Source organism: Colias croceus, chromosome 12, assembly GCF_905220415.1.
Source record: "Colias croceus chromosome 12, ilColCroc2.1".
NCBI classification, from domain to species: domain Eukaryota; kingdom Metazoa; phylum Arthropoda; class Insecta; order Lepidoptera; family Pieridae; genus Colias; species Colias croceus.
In genome coordinates, this window is record NC_059548.1 from 2,316,427 (window position 1) to 2,337,367 (window position 20,941).

General features: G+C 33.5%; 1 protein-coding gene across 5 annotated transcripts in view; it reads right to left on the bottom strand.

Moving 5' to 3' along the window:
• LOC123696473 (protein yippee-like) overlaps nt 1–20,941 on the bottom strand; it is a 75,815-nt gene that overhangs the window by 3,387 nt on the left and 51,487 nt on the right. For 3 of the 5 annotated variants that reach the window (XM_045642649.1, XM_045642646.1, XM_045642647.1), the window contains exons 2-4: nt 3,815–3,930; nt 1,605–1,732; nt 88–131 (exon numbers count right to left, since the gene is read on the bottom strand). In XM_045642649.1, coding sequence (XP_045498605.1) covers nt 88–131; nt 1,605–1,732; nt 3,815–3,851 — 209 coding nt within the window. In that variant the 5' untranslated portion in view covers nt 3,852–3,930. Of the gene's footprint in view, nt 1–87; nt 132–1,604; nt 1,783–3,814; nt 3,931–20,941 lie in introns of all 5 variants that reach the window. The other 2 variants (XM_045642650.1, XM_045642648.1) reach the window with 2 other exon arrangements.

Below are 20,941 nucleotides of genomic sequence, written 5' to 3' on the forward strand. Positions count from 1 at the left end.
ATGACACAACCTTTCTTTTAGATGCACTAGAAAAATATAAATTCCATCTTTGTAAAGAAGTACATAAGTAATCAGTGCAATACTTACACAGAATTGAATAGATATGCACGCCCCTGGCTGCCTTGAAACGACTGAAAAACAAGAGAAAAGTATTTGAATATTCTTTTTACACGAAGGGATATTGCAATTCACGGAGAAAATAAAATTAATCACAATATTTAGTTAAGAAATTTTACGACGGAAAATAAAATACACGGGCCATTGTCAAATTATCGTGGAAGCAACAGGAATTTTAAATTCAGCGAATTTTCATTGTTTAAGTGTCGTCAAAGGTGTTTAATTTACGGTAAAGGTTTTCGAAGTTTTTTCATAGAAAAGGTCTTCTGGTACATTACTATTTCTTTCCCCCTAGCTTCAGTTTGTGATTTCTCTCGAATGGAACTCGGATAACTTTAAAAAGAGTCGGAGTAACTTTTTTATATTGTATAAACTTTTTAAGGCATTAATTTTAAATTGATTGTACCCTTTGAACTGAAGATTAAACGCATAAATATTGTCGCATTTAAAATATTCGAATCTTAAAAAATCCATCTAAATTCTAATACATTTCTGTATGATTAAAAAAAATGAGCGAAAACTTCTTAGTTGTAAATCGGTGAAAAAAAAAAATATTTTTAATAACCAAAGAGGGCAAAAGTCTATAAATTAAAAAGAAAATAATATTAATTCGAATATAACCGGTCAAAGCAAATAAGCGAGATACATCGCTCACTCCAGATATAAGCTAATTATGCAAAGTGCCGCCAAACACATCACGAGGTTTTAGCTTAATGACAATTTTGAGCAACATCCGTAAGTGGGTCGCAAATAAAAATGCAATAATAGTTTATATGTATAGGCTAAGCTTTAGTCGCGAAATTTTTTCTCGCTACGTTTTTCAATAAAATACGGTTCTGCATAATTATATGCAATTCTATAGACCGGTGTACAATCATAGTAAATGATCTTTTCAAATTGTATAACAAGGGGTGTGTAAAATATATACATATTTAGCTTGGCAGTCGCTAGGGTCAGGGTCATAAAAAGTGTCGCTTACCTTAGATGTAGTTTGCTTGTTAGGTTTAGTTATTGAAAGTGCTGCTCTTCAAAATTAATATTCCTTTACCGCTTAAATATAGATTTTATTTTGACCTCACCTTCGATATTTCGATGTCGCTAAGGTTAAATATAGTTATGTATTTAAATTTGTGGGTTCAGTTCTGCTCTTCTAAAATATTCTGGTGCCGTCAGTTTTGAATATAGTTTTATATTGACCTCAGACTCTCTCATCGCAAATAAAAAATACATCGTTGCTTACATTCAACGAAAGCTTATGATAGATTAATAATAATCACGATCACGGTTCATCTTAGATTATTATCTCTTCGATACAATTTAATATCTTGTAACATCGCTTAGTTTAGATGAGAATTCGATATTATTTGTTCAATCTCGCTCACCTTAGAAAATGTGTATTTCGACAATATGAAAATGTACTGTCGCTTAGATTAGATGTCAAAATTGTATGTTAGGTGTACGTGTATAATTACGATGGTATCGCTCACCTTAGATATAAGCTCGTCATGGCTGGCGAGGTGCGCGCGGCAGTGTATGCAACTGTAGGTGCGATGCGCCGGCGGCAGGTACGCCTGGAAGGTCTTGACGGGCGCGCGCGTGGTCGCGCCGCCGTCGCCTGCCACCCCGCCACGGTTAGTCACCCCCTCACGCATGAGTGCCTGCTAGCTACCAACACACACCCCGTCAGCGTCAAGCCCTAAGTGCACTATATGTTCACCGCGATTGACCTTCTAAAACTGCATTGTGGTGCTGACTGCGTAATGTTGGGAACTGTTCAGTATCAGACGGTTTAAACTTTAACCCATTGAGCCCCAAGCGGCCCGATCGGTCACGACACAATAGATTTTCTATTATGTCTGTGATTCCGGGGCCTGAGTTATTAATTAATTAAAAGTAATTTAGTGAATGAAAAGGTTTTCGTTTTTCAAACATGTAGGTAATTGAGTTAAAATAACATTACGCAATCAGTCTGGTTAACAATCGAAAATTTGGGATTTAATTAAAAGACAATTGCATAAAAGTCGAGGGCGGTTCGGTGTCGCGATGTGAATGTCAATTGCGGTTGGTCCTCGATAGTACACGTGGGGCTATAAGTAAGCACTCATGCGGTAAACAATTAAATTAAAATTCAACCAAAATATTCAAGAAAATAATATTTAATTAAACTAACATTTAAAAACGGCAGTGAAATCAAGAAAGTACTTAGTCTGAAATGTAATTATTTATCACTTTAATATTAACAAATATTATTTGAAATACATCAAAACTAGCGATTAAATATTTGAGTAATGAGGTGATATTATTTTATTTTACAAATTTTCATAACCTGAATGCGGTCAGAACCTTCATTATGTAATACGTTTTAGTTACATGTACTAATGAAGCCATAGGAAAGAGGTAAATTAAAAGCAGATTGAACTATTACCGGCAAGGTCGCGAAACATTGGAGGAACAAACTTCTTAAATTACATGTTTTCATATTTTAACTTGTGATGTATTTTAAATGGCTTGATAATAACTGCGTATTTTGTTATGTAATTTTGCTTGTTTTTCTTTATCAGTTTTTTAGAGCATTAAATTAATGAAATAAAAAAAAAATAGATATCAGCATTTAAAGTAATTAAAGATTGAAATAATCGTAATGTTCTATAAAAACAATGAGAAGCTGCGATGGCAACAATGATTGCTTGGAGGTCAATTAGAGTGCATCGCAAAATAAACGGACACATTGAAATGCAACTTGCATCCAATTGAAGCTATTAAACTACTGTATTGAACCTTGAACTTATCCTGTTCACATAGTAACTATTTTTTGCAGATAATGCTTATTTTATGCCAGTTTATGGTGTAATTTACTATTTTTTGATATCGTAAGGCTGGTTGCATAGCTTGACCGACCATCAGTGCGTACGTCAGTCGCGCAGCGCACTTGTCATATGTATGGAAATTCATAAAACCGTTCATAGCTAGACCGACCATACGCACGCGTATTGTCATGCGCATTAGTGTCATAGTCATACACATTGTTGATGCGTATCGTCAGGACCGACAGTACGCACTGATGGTCGGTCAAGCTCTGCAACCACCAGCCTTAACAATACATTGAACATCACTGGTTAAAAGTAAACATCTACTTAATAGTTTTCTGTTTTTATCCTTTATAGAATGAGAGTCTGTATCTATATATTTTATTTGTTAGACATGAACCCATCTGTTATTAAAATTTCAGTGCATGATAAATTGTACGTAATCTTAATAGTGCATGTTTATGTTATAGTTACAAACATATACTTAAAGCGGTTTCGCTCAGATGAAAATGTGCGCTCATATGAACGTGTTTATGATGCACACACACAAAGCAAACTTTATGAACTCGAATGCCACTTTATAATGATGATCTACGTGATGATAGTGTTCAAGCGTTACTATAGAAATAATTATTGTACTACTGTTATCAATGTCCAAGGGTTCCACAGAGAAACTGGCCCAGTGTTCTGTCGAACCCTACTAGAAAGAGATCTGCAGCTATGTGCTAGTTTCCTGTCGAAGCTCAGTGAGTTCAGTATGATCTTAGAACAATGTACAGGTGACAGAGAAACTGGCCCACTTTTCTGTCGGTCCCTACTAGAAAGAGATCTATAGCTATGTGCCAGTGACCTGCTGAACTGGTAAGCGGTCTAAAGCTAGTTGTACGGACCTGCCTGGCGCGAGCAGCACGCGCTCGCCGCCCACATGAGCCGCGTGAAGCGTCGGTCACCTGCCGCGCGCCGCCTCCCACCGCGCCCCGCGCTGCTCCCTTGCACCCGCCACCCTCTGGAAAGTAGTAAAATAACATTATAGCTTTAGAGGATTATCAGGAAATATCATCAGGTATTGCTTCTCTTGGTCTCAAGTGGTCAGTACCATCAGATAGTTAAAAAAAAAAAAGTTTATTTATTTGACTCAAAAAAACAAAAGCACAAGGTGTATACAGATCTTATTTGCAGGTACATACATTTTTATTTTACATACAGAGTTTAAACAATGACCCCTATGCTTGTGTGTCGCGGAAGAATTCTAACAAATACCCGCGGCCCCATCATTAAAGCGGCTCGACGGAACACAGTGGGGTTTTAGTCGGTAGGAATCCGACATAACCCACGGCTCCTTCCCCGGGGGCAGTGGGTATCTTTGGAAGATTTCCCCACTATAAAAAAAAAAAAAAAAAAAGGTTAAACCTGTGTTATAGGGGTCATTCGTACAGTTATTGGGTATGCTGTGTATAATTCAGAAATATGGTTGCTACTCGGTACTATACACAGGTATTATATTATCTAGAAATAATGGGCTCGACAACATTCTTTCTATTGAAAAAGCTTATCAGAGCTTTCTAATATTTTATTATTCCGTTTTTTAAAACAAAGATTCCTAAAATAACTGATGTAAGTAGGTAATCAAATTGTGAAAAGTAAAAAATCTTTGAAAATCCAATTCAATTCAATCTGATTTATGTTGGGAGACGATGACGGATCGAGTGATAAATCTAAATTTTCAGAAGTCATTAACCCCGGAATACAACACTTTATAACCGTTCAAAATCAGTTACCTAATGCAATAAAATTTAACGCATACACAGCTCTCGAATCCATATCTAAAAGAACATAAAAATTCGTTTTACTACGTTACGGGTAAAACAAAATTATGAAATGATTCAGTTAGTGCCGTAATAGCTAAGGGCACGGATAAAGTAATTGCGCTGCGGAGGCGTGAGGTGCACGTGCAAGCCCACTACGCGCCCAGACATTGTTCCAAACTAGCCTTACATTACAATTTATTACAGGCTGCTAATTTACTAGCTTTTAGCATCCGGCTCTACCCGGCCAGAATAAAAAAAATCACTTGATTAGTGTGCCTTTTTGCTGGTCGGTCTTTTTGACTTAATTCATTACAAACGTTCGAAATTACATATTATATTTCCTTATATTCATCATAATATCTCATTATAATATTTGTATAGGAACATAGATAAATGTTTTGAAAAAAAAAGAAAAAAATCTACCTACCTCTGTACAAATATAAGTATAAATAAATAAATTGATACCTAACGAGACACGCTTTAAGTTTTTCACATTAGTTTCGTGAGACATTTCGCGTGGGTCGTTGAATGAAAAATCATTTTCTACATCTATTTTTACTTTATAAATGCCACTTTAGATACAATCACTATTCTTGAAAGTGGTATGACTGTGTTTTATGGAAAATTGTAAGGTTATTTTTTGTTGAGTTATTTTTAGTAGGTTTAATTCATTTAATTTGAGATATATTTTTAACGTTTTTACGTATAACCGTATTGCTTAGATAAAAACCAGAAAGTTGTGATAAAAATGTTTGTAATTTAGATACAGAGATAATTTTGGGAACTGCTGTGTTACTACGAGAATTATAAAAACAATAACTACCCAACAATTATAAAATTGATAAAAATTTAACAAAAGGTGATAGGTATTACATGCATTTAAAGACTACCATAATAAACTATTTCAAAGTACAGTACTACAGTAACTATAATAGTCATACATCCACTGAACGTTCACAATACGATCTAATCCAAGCGAAAGCGAACTTCCTCCATAGAAACTAGACAATCCAACGCTATCGGCGCCAAGGACTCCGGATCTCATTTCAATAGTTTCCGACACAATACTTCAGTCAGTCTTCGCGTTACTAAGGATACCTATAGCCTAGGTATCGATATATTGCACAACGAGCGTGGAATATGTGATGTCACTGTATCTGTGTAGGTATATAGGAGTACTTTATATAAATTAGTATTAAAATTATTCATTAGCGAAGTTCCGCCTTTTGTTTCGCATAAGGTACTTTAAGTACTAAAGTCCGAATGTTCATTAATATTACGAACGTATTGTACGGTTATATGGTGACACTAAGGTCTCTTACTTTACTGTTTGTTTCGCAAAGTAACATATAGGAATTAATATTTTTCATGATAATGAAAGGTTGTTAACAGTAAACTTTAACAGTAAAGTTTTATGGCTTGTAGTCGGACTAAATTACAGTGTATACAATATTGTTAATAAACGTTGGGTAGTTTAGAACTAAACAAAAAATAAAAGTAGGTTTACTCCATTTTATATTTTGATTAATGATATAACCTTAGATTAAGGATTGGTCTCCGCGCGCGCTACGACTAGATACCGCCGGCGTACTCGAAAAATGCGGCAACTAAAAGTACGCCGAAATCGGCGTACCCGAGCCAGTCGCGTCACAAGCATTGTGTGGAGAGGGCGTTCCGATAGTTTCTAAAGATTTTGGACAAAACCTGAAGTAAAATGCCTATTTGTGCCATAAAACTGTTTAAAAAAATACAACAAATAATAAGAAAGACACTGGGATCACGTACCATCAGGAATAATCGTATTATTCAATATTAATTCACCTGTACTTTGAAAATGTTGTTTACGAAAATACGACGCCACTTAGTGTTGCCGTACTGCATATCCCAAAAACACACTTTTAATTTGAACTTATTTTATTCATAATGTTTTTTTTCAATACTATAATTACTAACGCATATTATAAAAAAAATTATAATAACAATAATTTATTTCTGTTTAACCTTGTTTAACTGACTCATATAAGTATATGTTATTTTTTTTATTACCGCTTTTTTCTTTTAAAAAACCTTTGTGATAGTATAGTGGCATCGCAAGTGGATTTGAGTCACATGTTCATGGGTTCGATTCCCGGCAAGGCCAAAATGAAATAAAAATATTTTTCAAACTTCTTTCCAAGATAGCCCATTTCCCATTTATGGGGTAAAATTTATGTAGCTGGCAGTACAATTCTTCACACACACTAGCGTCACCTAGCGTCCTTACACATTGCCTTACACACACTACAGAACTGAGTTGCCGCACTCACGGAGCTATTGTTTTTAGGTGGAGCGGTATCTAGTCGTAGCGCGCGCGCGGAGACCAATCCTTAATCTAAGGATATAACTCTATAGCCTATTGTACGCTACCTTCATTATATTATAGGCAAGCATGTATTAGCTCTGTATTGTCAGCCAACCATTAGCGGTGAAAATACTATAATTTAGAAAATTACACGTTTTGATGTCCCACAAATGATAAAACTGGAGCAGATCTAACGAGTTTAATTACTTAGTCGCCTGTAAAAACTAGAATTACGTTATAAATTAAAACTGTTGTAACCTGTGACCTAGTATTTGCAGTACCTACATATTTATCAGACCTCACCACTGTTAAATGCAGCGAAACAATTACGAATATTTGTTCAATATCATCCCTGTGGGAATCGATAGTATTGGTATTCTGTTGAAGAAATAGCGTTCCTATTAAATTGTGTAGCGTAGCAACCGACAAATTCAATAAAAGACGTGTTACATAACATTTGAATAGACCCAAACAGACGTGACTGTAATAACAATCATTCCTCTTATTGCCTACTCCAGATGCTCGACAGTTAGACATCATTTACCTCAGCACATATCATTACACAAATAATAACTATAATAACATGTTTGTTCTCATTTATTTTTATTGTAGGGTATTCTGTCGTATTATTTGTAAATAATTAAGCATAACGCGGCATCAAAATACCTACTATTCAAACTTCTAACGAAGCAGTAGATATTTTTTAAATTAGGGTAAAACTAAAAGAAAAGCGTTGCTCTACATGATTATACGCCACTCAAAGTAAACATTTTACCAACAAATAAATCACACCGTTAAGAGGGCTTATTCAATTTAACGCAAGTCAAAATCTCCGCGATCTATTACGATAGATCGCGGCTTGCGCTATCCTTTTACTATGAACAGCATAAGTCCACAGGAGAGCGCCGAGCAACATGTCCTCTCTCTGGAAAGGCTCGCTGCCGACTGATTATAATCGGGTCGCGCGCAGTGTTTTATAGTACTTTAAAAAAAATTGTAGAAAAATAATAAAGGTACCTTAGTTGATTTTTTAAATTTTATCTTATAAGTAAGACGTTCTTTTATTGCAATATGTAAAAATAATATTAAACTAAGTCAAATATCTTGGTGAAAATAATCATTTTGTCGACTATAATTTCTATAAAAATTCACATTGTTCGGATTTTAATTTCGTAAGTTAGGAGTCCAAAATAAAAAAAATCTTTTAACTAACTATTTTAATAAGGATTTTTGCAGTTAGTTAAAAAAAATTGTGTGTTAGATCTGTCAGCGATTTCAGATATTTTTAGCTTCGAAATTGACACTAAAAGCGAAATCAAGTAATCATCGGCTCAGTTATCTTGATGGTATTCACAAATACTGTATTAATTAAAAAAAAACTCTTAACTAACTATATAGACAATAAAATTTCCTAAAATTATTAGTAATTCATATGTTTGTAAGATAAGTGGTTGATGGACAATCTGGTTTGAAAAATCACATATTTGAGCCAAACAGCGCACGGACCGCGTACACGGCCTTAACTACAGTACTTAGCAAGATAATATGCATCGTTTAAAGTAAATGTTCGTCCACATTAAGGTCTATAGTAAACAGGAAATGTCAATCAATTAGTGTCGTATGCAATTGTTAGCCGCAAATGATTCTAGTGGAGACCATGCTAATGCGTTTGAAACAAACTAAGTATACGTATAATTGCTAATTAGGTGTGAAATGGAGTTCTTGATATGCCGCTTTTCCACTTTAATTATAAAGATAGTTTCAAGATTAATATTGAGGGCATTGACTACCAAGAAAATGCTTCAATGGTTTGTCTGTTTATAGTCAGGTACCCATAATATCTAATACATTAATTGTAGATAAAAGATCGGACAGGAAATTGATAATTTAAAATTGTATGTATGATTTGAAAGAACACAATTCATAGATATGAATCTATTAATTTATTTTAGTCATAATAAATTTTGGATGATCTTGTTGATGTTTGGTCAAAAATCGCAAAACTCGGACGAGGCATGAAGATTGAAGAGGCCTGTACCCAAATATAGGTCAACTTGACGTTTAAAAGAAAAAGAAGTCATAATAGATCGCATTAGAAATACATTTGCGAGGAATCGACATCAATCAGAAATACCTACCATCGGTTTCAAACCGCACATGTTAATGTTAAACTTCACCTTAGGGGTTCTAGAGTCAATCTGTAATTTAAACAGCAGTTCATTTTGTTTTCGTGAAGCTTGTCACGTACTCTGAGTCATGTTGACCGCTGATACCATCTACCGCGAGTTGAATTCTGAGGAGCGGTGCTTTAGACCGAATAACGACCGAGTACCAGAATATTCAAGATGGTAATACGATATGGGACGTAAATTGTATGTATATTTCCGCTGTTGAGAGTTTTTCTGTTACGATTTATGATGTTGTAACTTGTAAAGAACTATAACATTATAAGTACCCGGAGGTTTTTAGAGTACGTATTTACAAATAAATAGCACCTGAGATGAATATAATTTTTAGAAATAGTAATATGAATGATAATTCAAAACAGTCAACCATTTTAAAAATGCATAACAAATCTAAAAATAGAAAAGCGTACCGTGTAAAGTTAAGTTAGGAAGTTGGTTAAATTTATTGGACAAGCCAGGCGACTAACTTAGTCTAGCTTTGCTCTAAGAACTTAACAACTTAGCACAACTCCCAATGTCTAGAATACTCAATATTCTGATCGGCTTTTGTTTTAAGTACAGATAATTTATAACAGATTCATAATATATTCAGCACATTGTTTACATTTGCCGGTAAATTAAAATTTTATTACTTTTAAATTTAAATTCAAAATATTATTAAAAAGTTTGGAAAATCCAAAAGTGCACGCCTCATAATCTCATCCTTTACAATAAAATTGATTATTTATAAAGGTGTATATAATATAAGTATGTAGATACACTTGTTCTCATGTGCCAATGCTCTTGTACTGTCTCAAAACAGTTGGAAAAGTAAAGAAAGCGGTACCGTAATAATTGAGCTATTTTTCTTGTGGCCCCACCTAGATGTTTATTTAATAACAATTAAACCACATCGAATAAGACCCTGAAAAATGAAAGGGTTCTATTCCTGAGCATACTCAAGCGTAAGAGAAAAAAAAAGACTCGATTAGTAAAGTATTTCGGTCGCTATCGTGTTAACAAGAAAATCCTCCACACATACAGACACACGGACGTCCAAGACAGAACTTTTTTAAACTGTTTTTTAACTAGTTTAAATAACAAAAATGACATCAAAAATATCATGAATGTTAAAAATAGTGTTTTTTCTTAATATGTGTGTGTATGTATTATCTTACAAGTGCAATGTATGATACATAAAGACATTTTAAGTTTGAAAAATCAGATGTTTTGCGCGAAGTGACAGTAGTACCCACCTCAACGCTTCGCTTATGAGGCGTGCAATATAAAATGAAATGCAGTTCTACACATATTTAATTTCATTATTTTCAGTACAGGAAAACTACCGTTTAAAATAATTTGAAAATCATATGAATGTATATTGTACAGTTACACTATTGCTCTATATATAAATCTCTTTAAACGTATTAATTAACTCCATTGTTCAATATAACGAAATAATGAATATTTATATCAGTACAAATCACTGGCTCAAGATAGTCGATAACAATTGAATGAAAATAGATTTTATTTGTTTTACAATAGAGACTGTTTTCCTGAGAATGGATTTTCATTAAGATTACTCGTTCATTGTATTACATTGACCTGAAGATTGCATTACAGAACAATAAAGGTTGTTCGTAGTGGGAGCTGAGCTTAGACAATAGTACTAAAAAATCCCGACCTATTTGTGCAGTGAATAATAAACTTGAGTGGATATTATGATGATCATATAGGTAGTAACAGTTTTTAGAAAATATACAAATAATAAATTCGTTGCATATACTATAAATGCATGAGTCCAATATTTATTAGTACTGTTCTGATTTCACAATATATACTCCAATTGAATGACTGTTTGTTCCTTAAACCCTCTTCAACAACATTATTATCTTATCAACGTTATCAGCCATCAGTGTGGATCAGCCTAACATACACGTGCGTGTACAAGACAAACTAGTTTGTTTATAAACACTGTATATTACGTTCTAAATAAGCATAATTCAATTGAGTACATTATGAATATACGCTTTAATCCTACTAATATTATAAATGCGAAAGTTTATTTATGAATGTTTACGTATGAATGTTTGCCAGCCCATCACGAGAAAACTACTGGACGATATTTAATGAAAGTTGAAACTTTAGACTAATTACAGGAGCGAAAGAAATAAACTTCGATGCACAGCAAGTATGATAATAATATTATGAGAGGAACGGAAAGACAATTTTCCCTACAAGAGCATACGTAAGTTGTTAGTATATTTACTGTTGTAAAGGAAACTTTGCACATGTGAACCTGGAAGGGACTAAATATAGATTTCGACGAATTTCACTCAGATAAGCTATGATCGGGAAAGCAAAAGGATATTTACGTAACCTAAAGTCAACTCGATCAAGTGACTATCGCCGGCGGAAGCTGGTGACGTAATGTGTTTCTTGTCTTGTAGAAAACGAGTTACCTACTTGTTTACTTACTACTAACACTGCTTTCTCACTGATCATCTATTTATACTGCAAATCTATGTCTCAATTAAAATAATACAAGTATCAGCCCGTGGCTGTTAAATAAAAAAAAAGACGTGTGGCACTCGGGGACTGCCGCGGTAAAGCTATATTGCATGCTATGCCTTCAAGCCACAGCTCCGCCCGTCGGAGTGGGGAGCGTGAGGTTTTTTCGTTACGGAATTTCTCGATTCGTGATTCGCGCTCAAGGCAGAAGCTATGCAATAGCTTAAAAATAGCACACACGAAATTGAATCTAACACGAAACATTACCAAACCTGTAACAAAATACTCATTATTGGTTTTACTTTTAGGTAAATTAATTATCTCTCTTTCGTTCAACATTGTAGCTATGTCTCGCGAAAAACCTCTATTCTGAAACCAAAGCAACCTTGAAGTCTAGACTTAGCTCTACAAGTTATTTTATTAACATTTTCATTCATATATTTGTATAATAGATCGTTACATAATTTTACCTTATATAAAGAGTTTATATAATATTTAGTGATGTATGTTACGTGTAATTATGTAAATTATAATATTCTAAATTAAAAATTACACGCAAATATGATTAAATTAATTAAAATGCAGTTGTGTTTATTCAGACGTATTTAAGTAATAAGATTTAACAATTTCCAAGGTCCACTTGTAAAAATAACTAAATTTACGTTCAATTTTATTTTAACGACGTATATTGAAAATTAATTAAGTAATTAAAATATAATTTGAACAATAATAGAGATAATAGGCCGCAATTCAACCTCGACCTATTTTGAAATCCCTATCATATGTCGTACACGGTACTAAATCCATACTAATATACTATAATTATAAATGCGAAAGTAACTCTGTCTGTCTGTCTGTTACTCAATCAAGCCTAAACTACTGAACCAATTTACATGAAATTTGGTATGGAGATATTTTGATACCCTAGAAAGGACATAGGCTACCTTTTATTGCGAAATATGTACCACGGGGCCGGGGTATATGTAAAGCCGGGGCGGACCACTAGTATTATATTATAAGCTATATTGTTGTAATTGAGTACCAAACATGTAAACACAGCTTCCTATTTATAATACTATAAAACAATCTGTCATCTCATTTTTACAAAAATAAAACAAGCAGCTGTTATCGAAATAACGAGAGTACATTCTAGTATAATATGTACATTAACCGTTATCTTTGCGAAGATTACACGCTTTCACAAAGGAAATTGAATTATTGTCGCGAGTCGCGACATTGACCGTGAACTCAATATGCACTAAAAGCTTAGCCGATATATTTTTGTTTTAGTTGGCTCCGTTACGTCTACACTCTACACTCTCCTCGTATGTTTACTGAGTTTTTACTTAGCGACTTTTCAGCACTATATCTGGATCTGTTTATAGAACCTATGATGTTCGAATTTCCTACTTGATAAGAAAAACAATGACAAGAGCATGGTGATTAAAATCTTATTAGACCCTAACATGTATTCAATCCTCCTTGATAGGTCCTGGAGTTGTTACTTTAGAAGAGCGGAAAAAGAACCTTTTTTTGTTGGGTTTCTCAAAAAATAAACGACTCCCAGAGGTTGTAGCTTATGCCTACGCTAAAGGATATCCTTTAGGTTTCAAGTTTTCAGATTTGAAATTTATCATCCCCAAACTTTTCCATTCAGTTACTATCCGTTTATCTTTACAAACAAACAAACATTCTGCACATCTGATCAATTCGCAGCTGGATACGAACGCCAACGCCTTGTTTATTTGTGTCGGTCTATAATTAGTGATCATATGCACCAACCTTGCGTCTAATTCAGATCCAAGATCAATATCAATGGCCATTGTCTGTAGTTGCCTTTGAACCTCTGTTTGTTTGGCGTATACGTTGATGAGGTCTTCGTTTGTATTATCGCCTATCGGTATGAAATATAAATTACGTTCTGAATAACTTTATAGTTTATACTAACGTCTTAGTACGAATATCTTTATACTAAGACGACTATGTAATCGGTTGTTCATGGTGTATATCTCCGATCTTTTTGTATGTTTGATATTTCAATGACATGCAGCAATTACAATGATAAGTGGTATCAACAAATCGGCCGACGAAAGCTCACGTCCCTCGAGTATACACAATTCCATGTCCGTGTTGGTGCATGATTTGATACTTGTCTAATTAGGACCACACACGCCATCAGTACAATGTCAGGCTGTATGTTCAAACTTAGCTGGAAATATAGCATTTAAAATGTAAATTACAGTTTAATGTGTGCATAGATAAAAATTATTTTATCTATACTTTCTAGTACATTGATAACGGATGTAATTTTTCCCGTGATAAAATATGTTCAGTATACAGATATCAATAGATGTAACCACACAATAGCCACAAAGAACGATGTATTGTAAATATTATAAATAGCCTTAGAAATTGTCAACGCAAATCGCGTGATCAGCATCACGTGTTGAGAACATAATAATTAGTCCGCTACAAATAAATACGACGCAGTTTATTAATATTTTCCCTTATCGGCGATCAATTATTTTTTATTTAGGTCTGTTACAATCGGGATCAAGAGGTTAGGCGTGATTGCGTCACGTCACTGATAGGAGCTCTTATGCAAGTTGATAAAGCACTGCGCATTAATGAGTTGCGCGCAATTTTACCCTTTGTTAGTGATACTTTACAGCTCATAATCCGTTGAAATGAACGCAAAACCACGCTGTTGCACAGCTGTGTACATTTACATAATCAAAAGCACGAGCTATTCTGAAACATGGCATATATATAATGTGTATATAGACAATTGAAAGGGAACGTTGTGTCGAAATAGGCGCAAATAGGTCAAACGTTTCCACGATATTTGGTAAATGCATACAGCAATTCTGCCTCAGTCCGATGATTTGCACACTATGGATAATTGAATTCAAATCGTGATCAACGATCAACAGGAAAATATAAACTAAAGGAGACTTGAAACGGAAAAAAGTTGATTGCTAACTAAAGTTGGAGCGGAAAATTTACCTTTAACGAATTTTCACCCCAAGTAACCTTCGAAGCTTGACCTTTCTCAAAGGGAAAGACCTTAAATTAATGTTTTTTTTTTATCATTGAGCAATGCTCACAGACGTAAACATTGTACATGAAAACAACAATTAAAAACATAATAAAAGTTGTTGACCGTTGATAAATAGAACAGTGTTTGAGACTTCCGCACTGATAACGTTATCAGATTGCATTTGATAAGAGAACAATAGAGCGGTATCGGTCAGACGTAAACAAAAATATATAAAACATGTGTATTGAATCGTATGATCATTAAATGCTTATGGGGTCCATTGAACCCACGACCTAGATATTATTCTGAAGTTGCTATATAGGACACTAGATTTCCACCCGCGGCTTCGCCCGCGTTTGCAAAGGAAAACCCGCATAGTTCCCGTTCCCGTGGAATTTCCGAGATAAAAACTATCCTATGTATTAATCCAAGTTACCCTCTATATGTGTGCTAAATTTCATTGTAATCGGTTCAGAAGTTTTTACGTGAAAGAGTAAGTAAGTATTAAGATATTAAGATTTGTAGGAGTAGGTAAAAACTGCATAGGAAGGTTTTCATAATTCGTGTAAATATTGATATCAATTTCTAATTTGAATTGTTAATAAACGAATGAGTTATTTACTATAATTCATGTAAAGTAAAGGATGTAGATTTAGGTAAATATACACGTACAATACAAATGTACACGCAAATAGCAAAGGTTTCATTTGGAATTCAAGTAATTTTCGGATCGGTATAGACCTTCCAGTGGTCGCCCGGGAGTTGGCACGAGCGGCGCAATGTAAATTATTTTTTAACCAAATTTATATGACTCACTAGAGAAATCATTATTTATACTAACCCTTTTCGTATTCTCTTAAATAAATTCGTACTACTATTTAGTCTTAGGTTTAGATTTGATCAAAAGGCTATACTGGTTTAATCTAAGATATTTAGTACAATGGTAACTATTCAAATTCTAACATTTTTTCATTCAAATAAACATGAAGATTAACCTTACATGACATAATTCAAACACTAATAAAATATTTAGACCTCATACTACTATAGCATGTACCAATTAAAGTTATTGTTACCTGTGCTGCAGGTAATGTTTTCGTACGCAAAAATTCCGTAAACATCATTGTCTTAGTTGCCTATTTTAACTGCCAGATCAAAAGAATATAGATGGGATAAGATTTTATCATTTTCCTTTGTTCTCAGTGTAACTATCAATTATATTTTAATAGTAGATATTAAATTTATTTTGGGAGTATATGTGGGGTCAATATTTATCATAGTTTGTAAGATAAATGTGCATTTTCTGGTTCGTAATAGAAAATGCACGCCATCAATCAGATTATAGTCGGCGTGTTTCAGATTCGTTACACGTGAAGTTTATTACAGAACAATGTATACGTATATCTATATACGTAGAACAAGTTTATCTACATCATCTGTGGGAACTGAGATGACGAGATTGTACAAAAACGCCGCAATTTCTAAAGAATGCATCGATTATGTGAGACCTAGACTTATATGGGATTACATGTGACTCATGGACACCATATTCTATTGGTCAATAAATGCTTTTTGCTATCAGGAGGTTTGATTTGTTGGTAGAAAATACTTTCTTCTTTCAGGTAGTCTAAGATAAGATAATGATGGATATTGAATTACAAGAATGATTGACATACATCAATAAAAGAAAGTTATATAGGAATGCAGTTAATTACTTCATACGTAGATAATTACTACAAAGTGGATATTTAAATCATTAGAAAAATGTCTTGCTTAAAGGTACTTAAATGTATTCATTCGATATTTTCTAATCTTATTTGCGCTCGGAATATTAAAAACTAAAATTAAGTAACTGAGGAAAGATAAAACTATGCATGTTTTTTAATAAGGTTATTCTAAGATTGAGAAGTAAACGAATATTTGCGACACTTTACTGAAAATTTCTTGGAAAGGAATGTGTAGAATGTAGATAATAATGGCGACATCAGATAATTAAATTATTTTTACCTACATAAAATATTCTAATATTCTTTTGAAAAATAATGATGCAGCTCTTACCGCACCATAGTCTATAATATTATTTTAAAATTTCCAATAATATCGCAATTTTGAATTAACAATATGTTGAAATTCAGAGATTAAGTTTCCATATTTTTTCTGTTATGTACCTATAATATGAATTTAAATTTTCCTCGTATGATTTGAGTTCACTCCACTTTTGTTTTTGCACAATATACAATATTAAATAAGGTCAGACAGTACAAGTATTAACTATTTTGTAATCTGTACTTTAGTTTGGTTGTATACTCTACAGGCTACAGCCCTCGCTTGCGTAAAAACGCATAGGTATATTATCTACACGAAAATGCGCGACTTAGCGCGTCCAAACTCCAAACGTAGGTACCAAAAGCCAAGCAAAAAAATAATAATAATTCGACAGCAGCGGGTCATTAAACACGGAAACGTCGATAAGTGTCGCATTAACGACTGCTCCAGTTAGATAAGTCCAAGTCGCGACGATTTCTTATCAAAGCCGTGTTAATTTATTTTATTGAGTGGGATTTGCCTATTTTATACTTAACAATGCTTTCATGTACCTTATACCTATAAGTAACAATGCTTTCATGTACCTTATACCTATAAGTAACAATGCTTTCATGTACCTTATACCTATAAGTAACAATGCTTTCATGTACCTACATGAAAGCATTGTCAGGGCCAACTACCACTGCAAAGGTCGTATGCGGTGGTTCTGATTAGCTTTAGCTGTAGCAACTTATCCAAACATCCAGAACTTAATTATGATTATGCTAAAAATTGTATAATAATGTTTAACAAAAATGAAATAACTTATTACATAGAATAAACAGCTTAAAAAAGGTAAGTATAAAAAAATATAGGCATTTATAAAAATCTGTCATAACATTTCTTTCTTCACACATGTGTGTTGTAGTTATAGTATTCTGTTGAAACCGTTTGTTATTATTAATTATTGAAATCCACCGTCAAAATAAGTGCTGTCGTTAGAAGTATTTAGAGGTCACAGGTTTACTTAACACCACATACACGTGGACAGGAACAAAGGCATTATGTATTTGTATAATGTTCATCTATTACAAATATACACAGAATCAAATATTTTTCACTTGTTTAGTATTGGTACGGAATAATGAATTTTTTTTCGACGTCACTTTTATCAATCCCTAGAGCTCTGTAGACAAATTACCTTTCTGTACATGTACTGTACTTTAAATTACCCGTGAGAAATTTTCCCATACTTATAGTTTATAAGATTAAGAATGACCAATTATTATTAACTATTGTTTTATCAATTTTAATTGCTATTGGATCGCAGCATTCTCACGTTTTCAAGAATGGGTTGTTTTTCCCACAACCCCGTTAATTTTAACGTTAGACTAATGTTATGCATGGATTAGTGATATATGTATCATGTTTATACATTATGTTGCCACATATTATGTTAAGATATTTACTCCTTTAACTTAGTATAAACGTAACATTGAACTCTGATCTATGTCCTAAAAACGAAGTAACAACAACTAAACTACCTATATAGATAATGATTTTGTATATTATATATGTCACATACATAACAAATGACGCAAATACAAACTATCTGAAAAGCCAATAAGAGGTTAGCGTCGAATTGTATTGTTTATTTTTAATTGTATCTGACACGATCTGGTTCGTGACACGAATAATTAAAATATATTATAAACTAATTAGTATTAAAGTACCTTCTTTCTGTCTTATTTCCGTGTCAGAACATTACACACAGCAATCCACACAGTACATAATATTCGTAGAATGCATTACCTGGAAACAATAAAATATAAATTATTAAAAGACCAATTTTTTTAAACTATAATTGAAATGGAAAGCTGAGAAAATAACCAACTTTTAAATCGAAAACAGTAATTATTCTATTAAACGATTCCACTTATTGACTCATCGGTTCTAAAGTTTCACAATAGACTAACTATTTAGTGTTATCATTTCTAGCTTTATCTATCTCGGTCACTGGTCATTATAAGATTCCTATTTCGTACCGGCTTTTACTCTCCGTTTTCCAAATCACGTACAATGTCCCTAAATAAACGATCGACATTCGACCCACATTTATATTGATTTTAACCCAGTCATCCATCACAATATAAATATGTAAATAATAACAATGTTATTTTTATTCTCCAACTTGCATTCCCAGAAGCAACTGTTCAAGGCGGTCCACAGACCTATTATCACGGTCTGTGGGGGGCGGACCCCCGGTGTGGCCAGTCAGCTGTTTAGCCGGAGTAAACGTAAACATGCATTGTGTCACGTGCGGGCATGTATCGAATATCAAGTTAAAGAGTAAAAAAGGAAGAAATAATAGAGTAGACGCGGCGTGTGATAAACGAGCATTTTTTTCCATATAGCTACAGATATGGATCAGCCTCCTTACACTAATTAATGCAATAATTATAAATATGTAGGTAGCTTTTCCGATTATTTGGTTCAAAGACACTATAAGTACACTACAAAGAAATAAAGGACTGTTTCTCTTATCTGTGTATTTGGTTAACATTAAAACTATAAAAGTCCGCGCGGACTTTTAGTTTTAATGTTCAACACATATTCGTCCGCTTATATTACCTATTTATATTTATTATTTACTAGGTAGTAATTCCCTAAAGTGTCAAACATTTACATAGACGATTTACATGGATGAAATAATTACATTACTCAAAGCTTATAGTATCGTTTAACGAGACGTTGACCTTAGGCTTGTCCGCTTTCCGCGCCATTTGCTCAAATCCAACGTTCAGGTTCAAGAGAGATTAACTTCGGCTCTGAGTGTTTACAGAACTGAATGGCCTCATTATTTGGCGAGTATTTTCTTAAATTGCCTGCATTTTAAGAACTAAGTGCACGTTGTGCAAGTTTCCAGGTAGTAAAGATGGAGCTTTATGAATGGAGAGCAACTGGGAACTAGTTGCTTACGAGATGAATATCCTGTAGTGAATTTAAGCTGTATGTATGTTTCTACAATATATGAATCATGTAAGAATAAATATTCAAAAGTTTAGATTAAACTTACTGAAATTAATAATGATAACGGTAATATAAGTCTGCGGTAGGAAACTTTGAAACAACAAACTTTAATTAATTAAATTCCTGAATGTACCTAAAAATACAAATTAAACCAATTTCCTTGCGTGTCTAAAAATGAAAGGATTATTCATATTGTGATTCATAGGACAATATACTCGTGACTAGATCGTGTTTACGATATTTTTAATTTTATTCATGTGCCACTCGACCCCTTTTGTGAAATGGATTAAGTATTCATTAGTCTAATAGATATACCAAAATTGACACTGTTTACAGCAACTTGACAAAAAACTTTTTATATTGTGAAATTAATGCCAAACATGCTTATGATAATATTAACCTATTCATCAAATGTTGAAGAAGGAATTTCTATAAATTTTAAGTAAGTAGGCTAAGGATCCTGGGGAAATCGTAACAAGTATTGAGTCAAGAGTGCAAAAAAGAGGCAAAACACACTACAATTAAGCTCGTCTTTTTACGTCACTAATTACTAAATAAAGCGCAATCGACTCAATAAAGATTAAACAGCAATAAATTAATTAAAACAGGTTATTTATTATCTAGGCATTACAAGCGTTTTCCTTGGCTTATATTTCCAGCGATACAGACAAAAACACAAACGGTATCGGCTCAGTAAATGTCATTACGAGTCATTAAGCCGGTTCCACTGGCTCGGTACCTTCCGGGTGCACGTGTAAGCGATTACAACATGCTTCGACTGATTTGTATTAGATTCTGAATTTACTAGCAAATAAATTTATGGAGATATGGGCCATATGATAGAACTGCAATAGGAGATCCTTAAAATCTTCCGGGTATAGTCTGCACAAAGATGAAAGAACATAATCTACAAATCGTATAGCTCAATACATACTTAGATTTTTTAACTCTACAATCAATGTATCGGTTATACCTATAACGTAATATTCTACTTAAAAACTTGCGTATTCCATGACAAGTAACGTATCTTTTTACCAAACAAATTGCTTGTATTTTAACTTATTGTTCGAGCCATGTTTTTGCTCGATTCGATAATA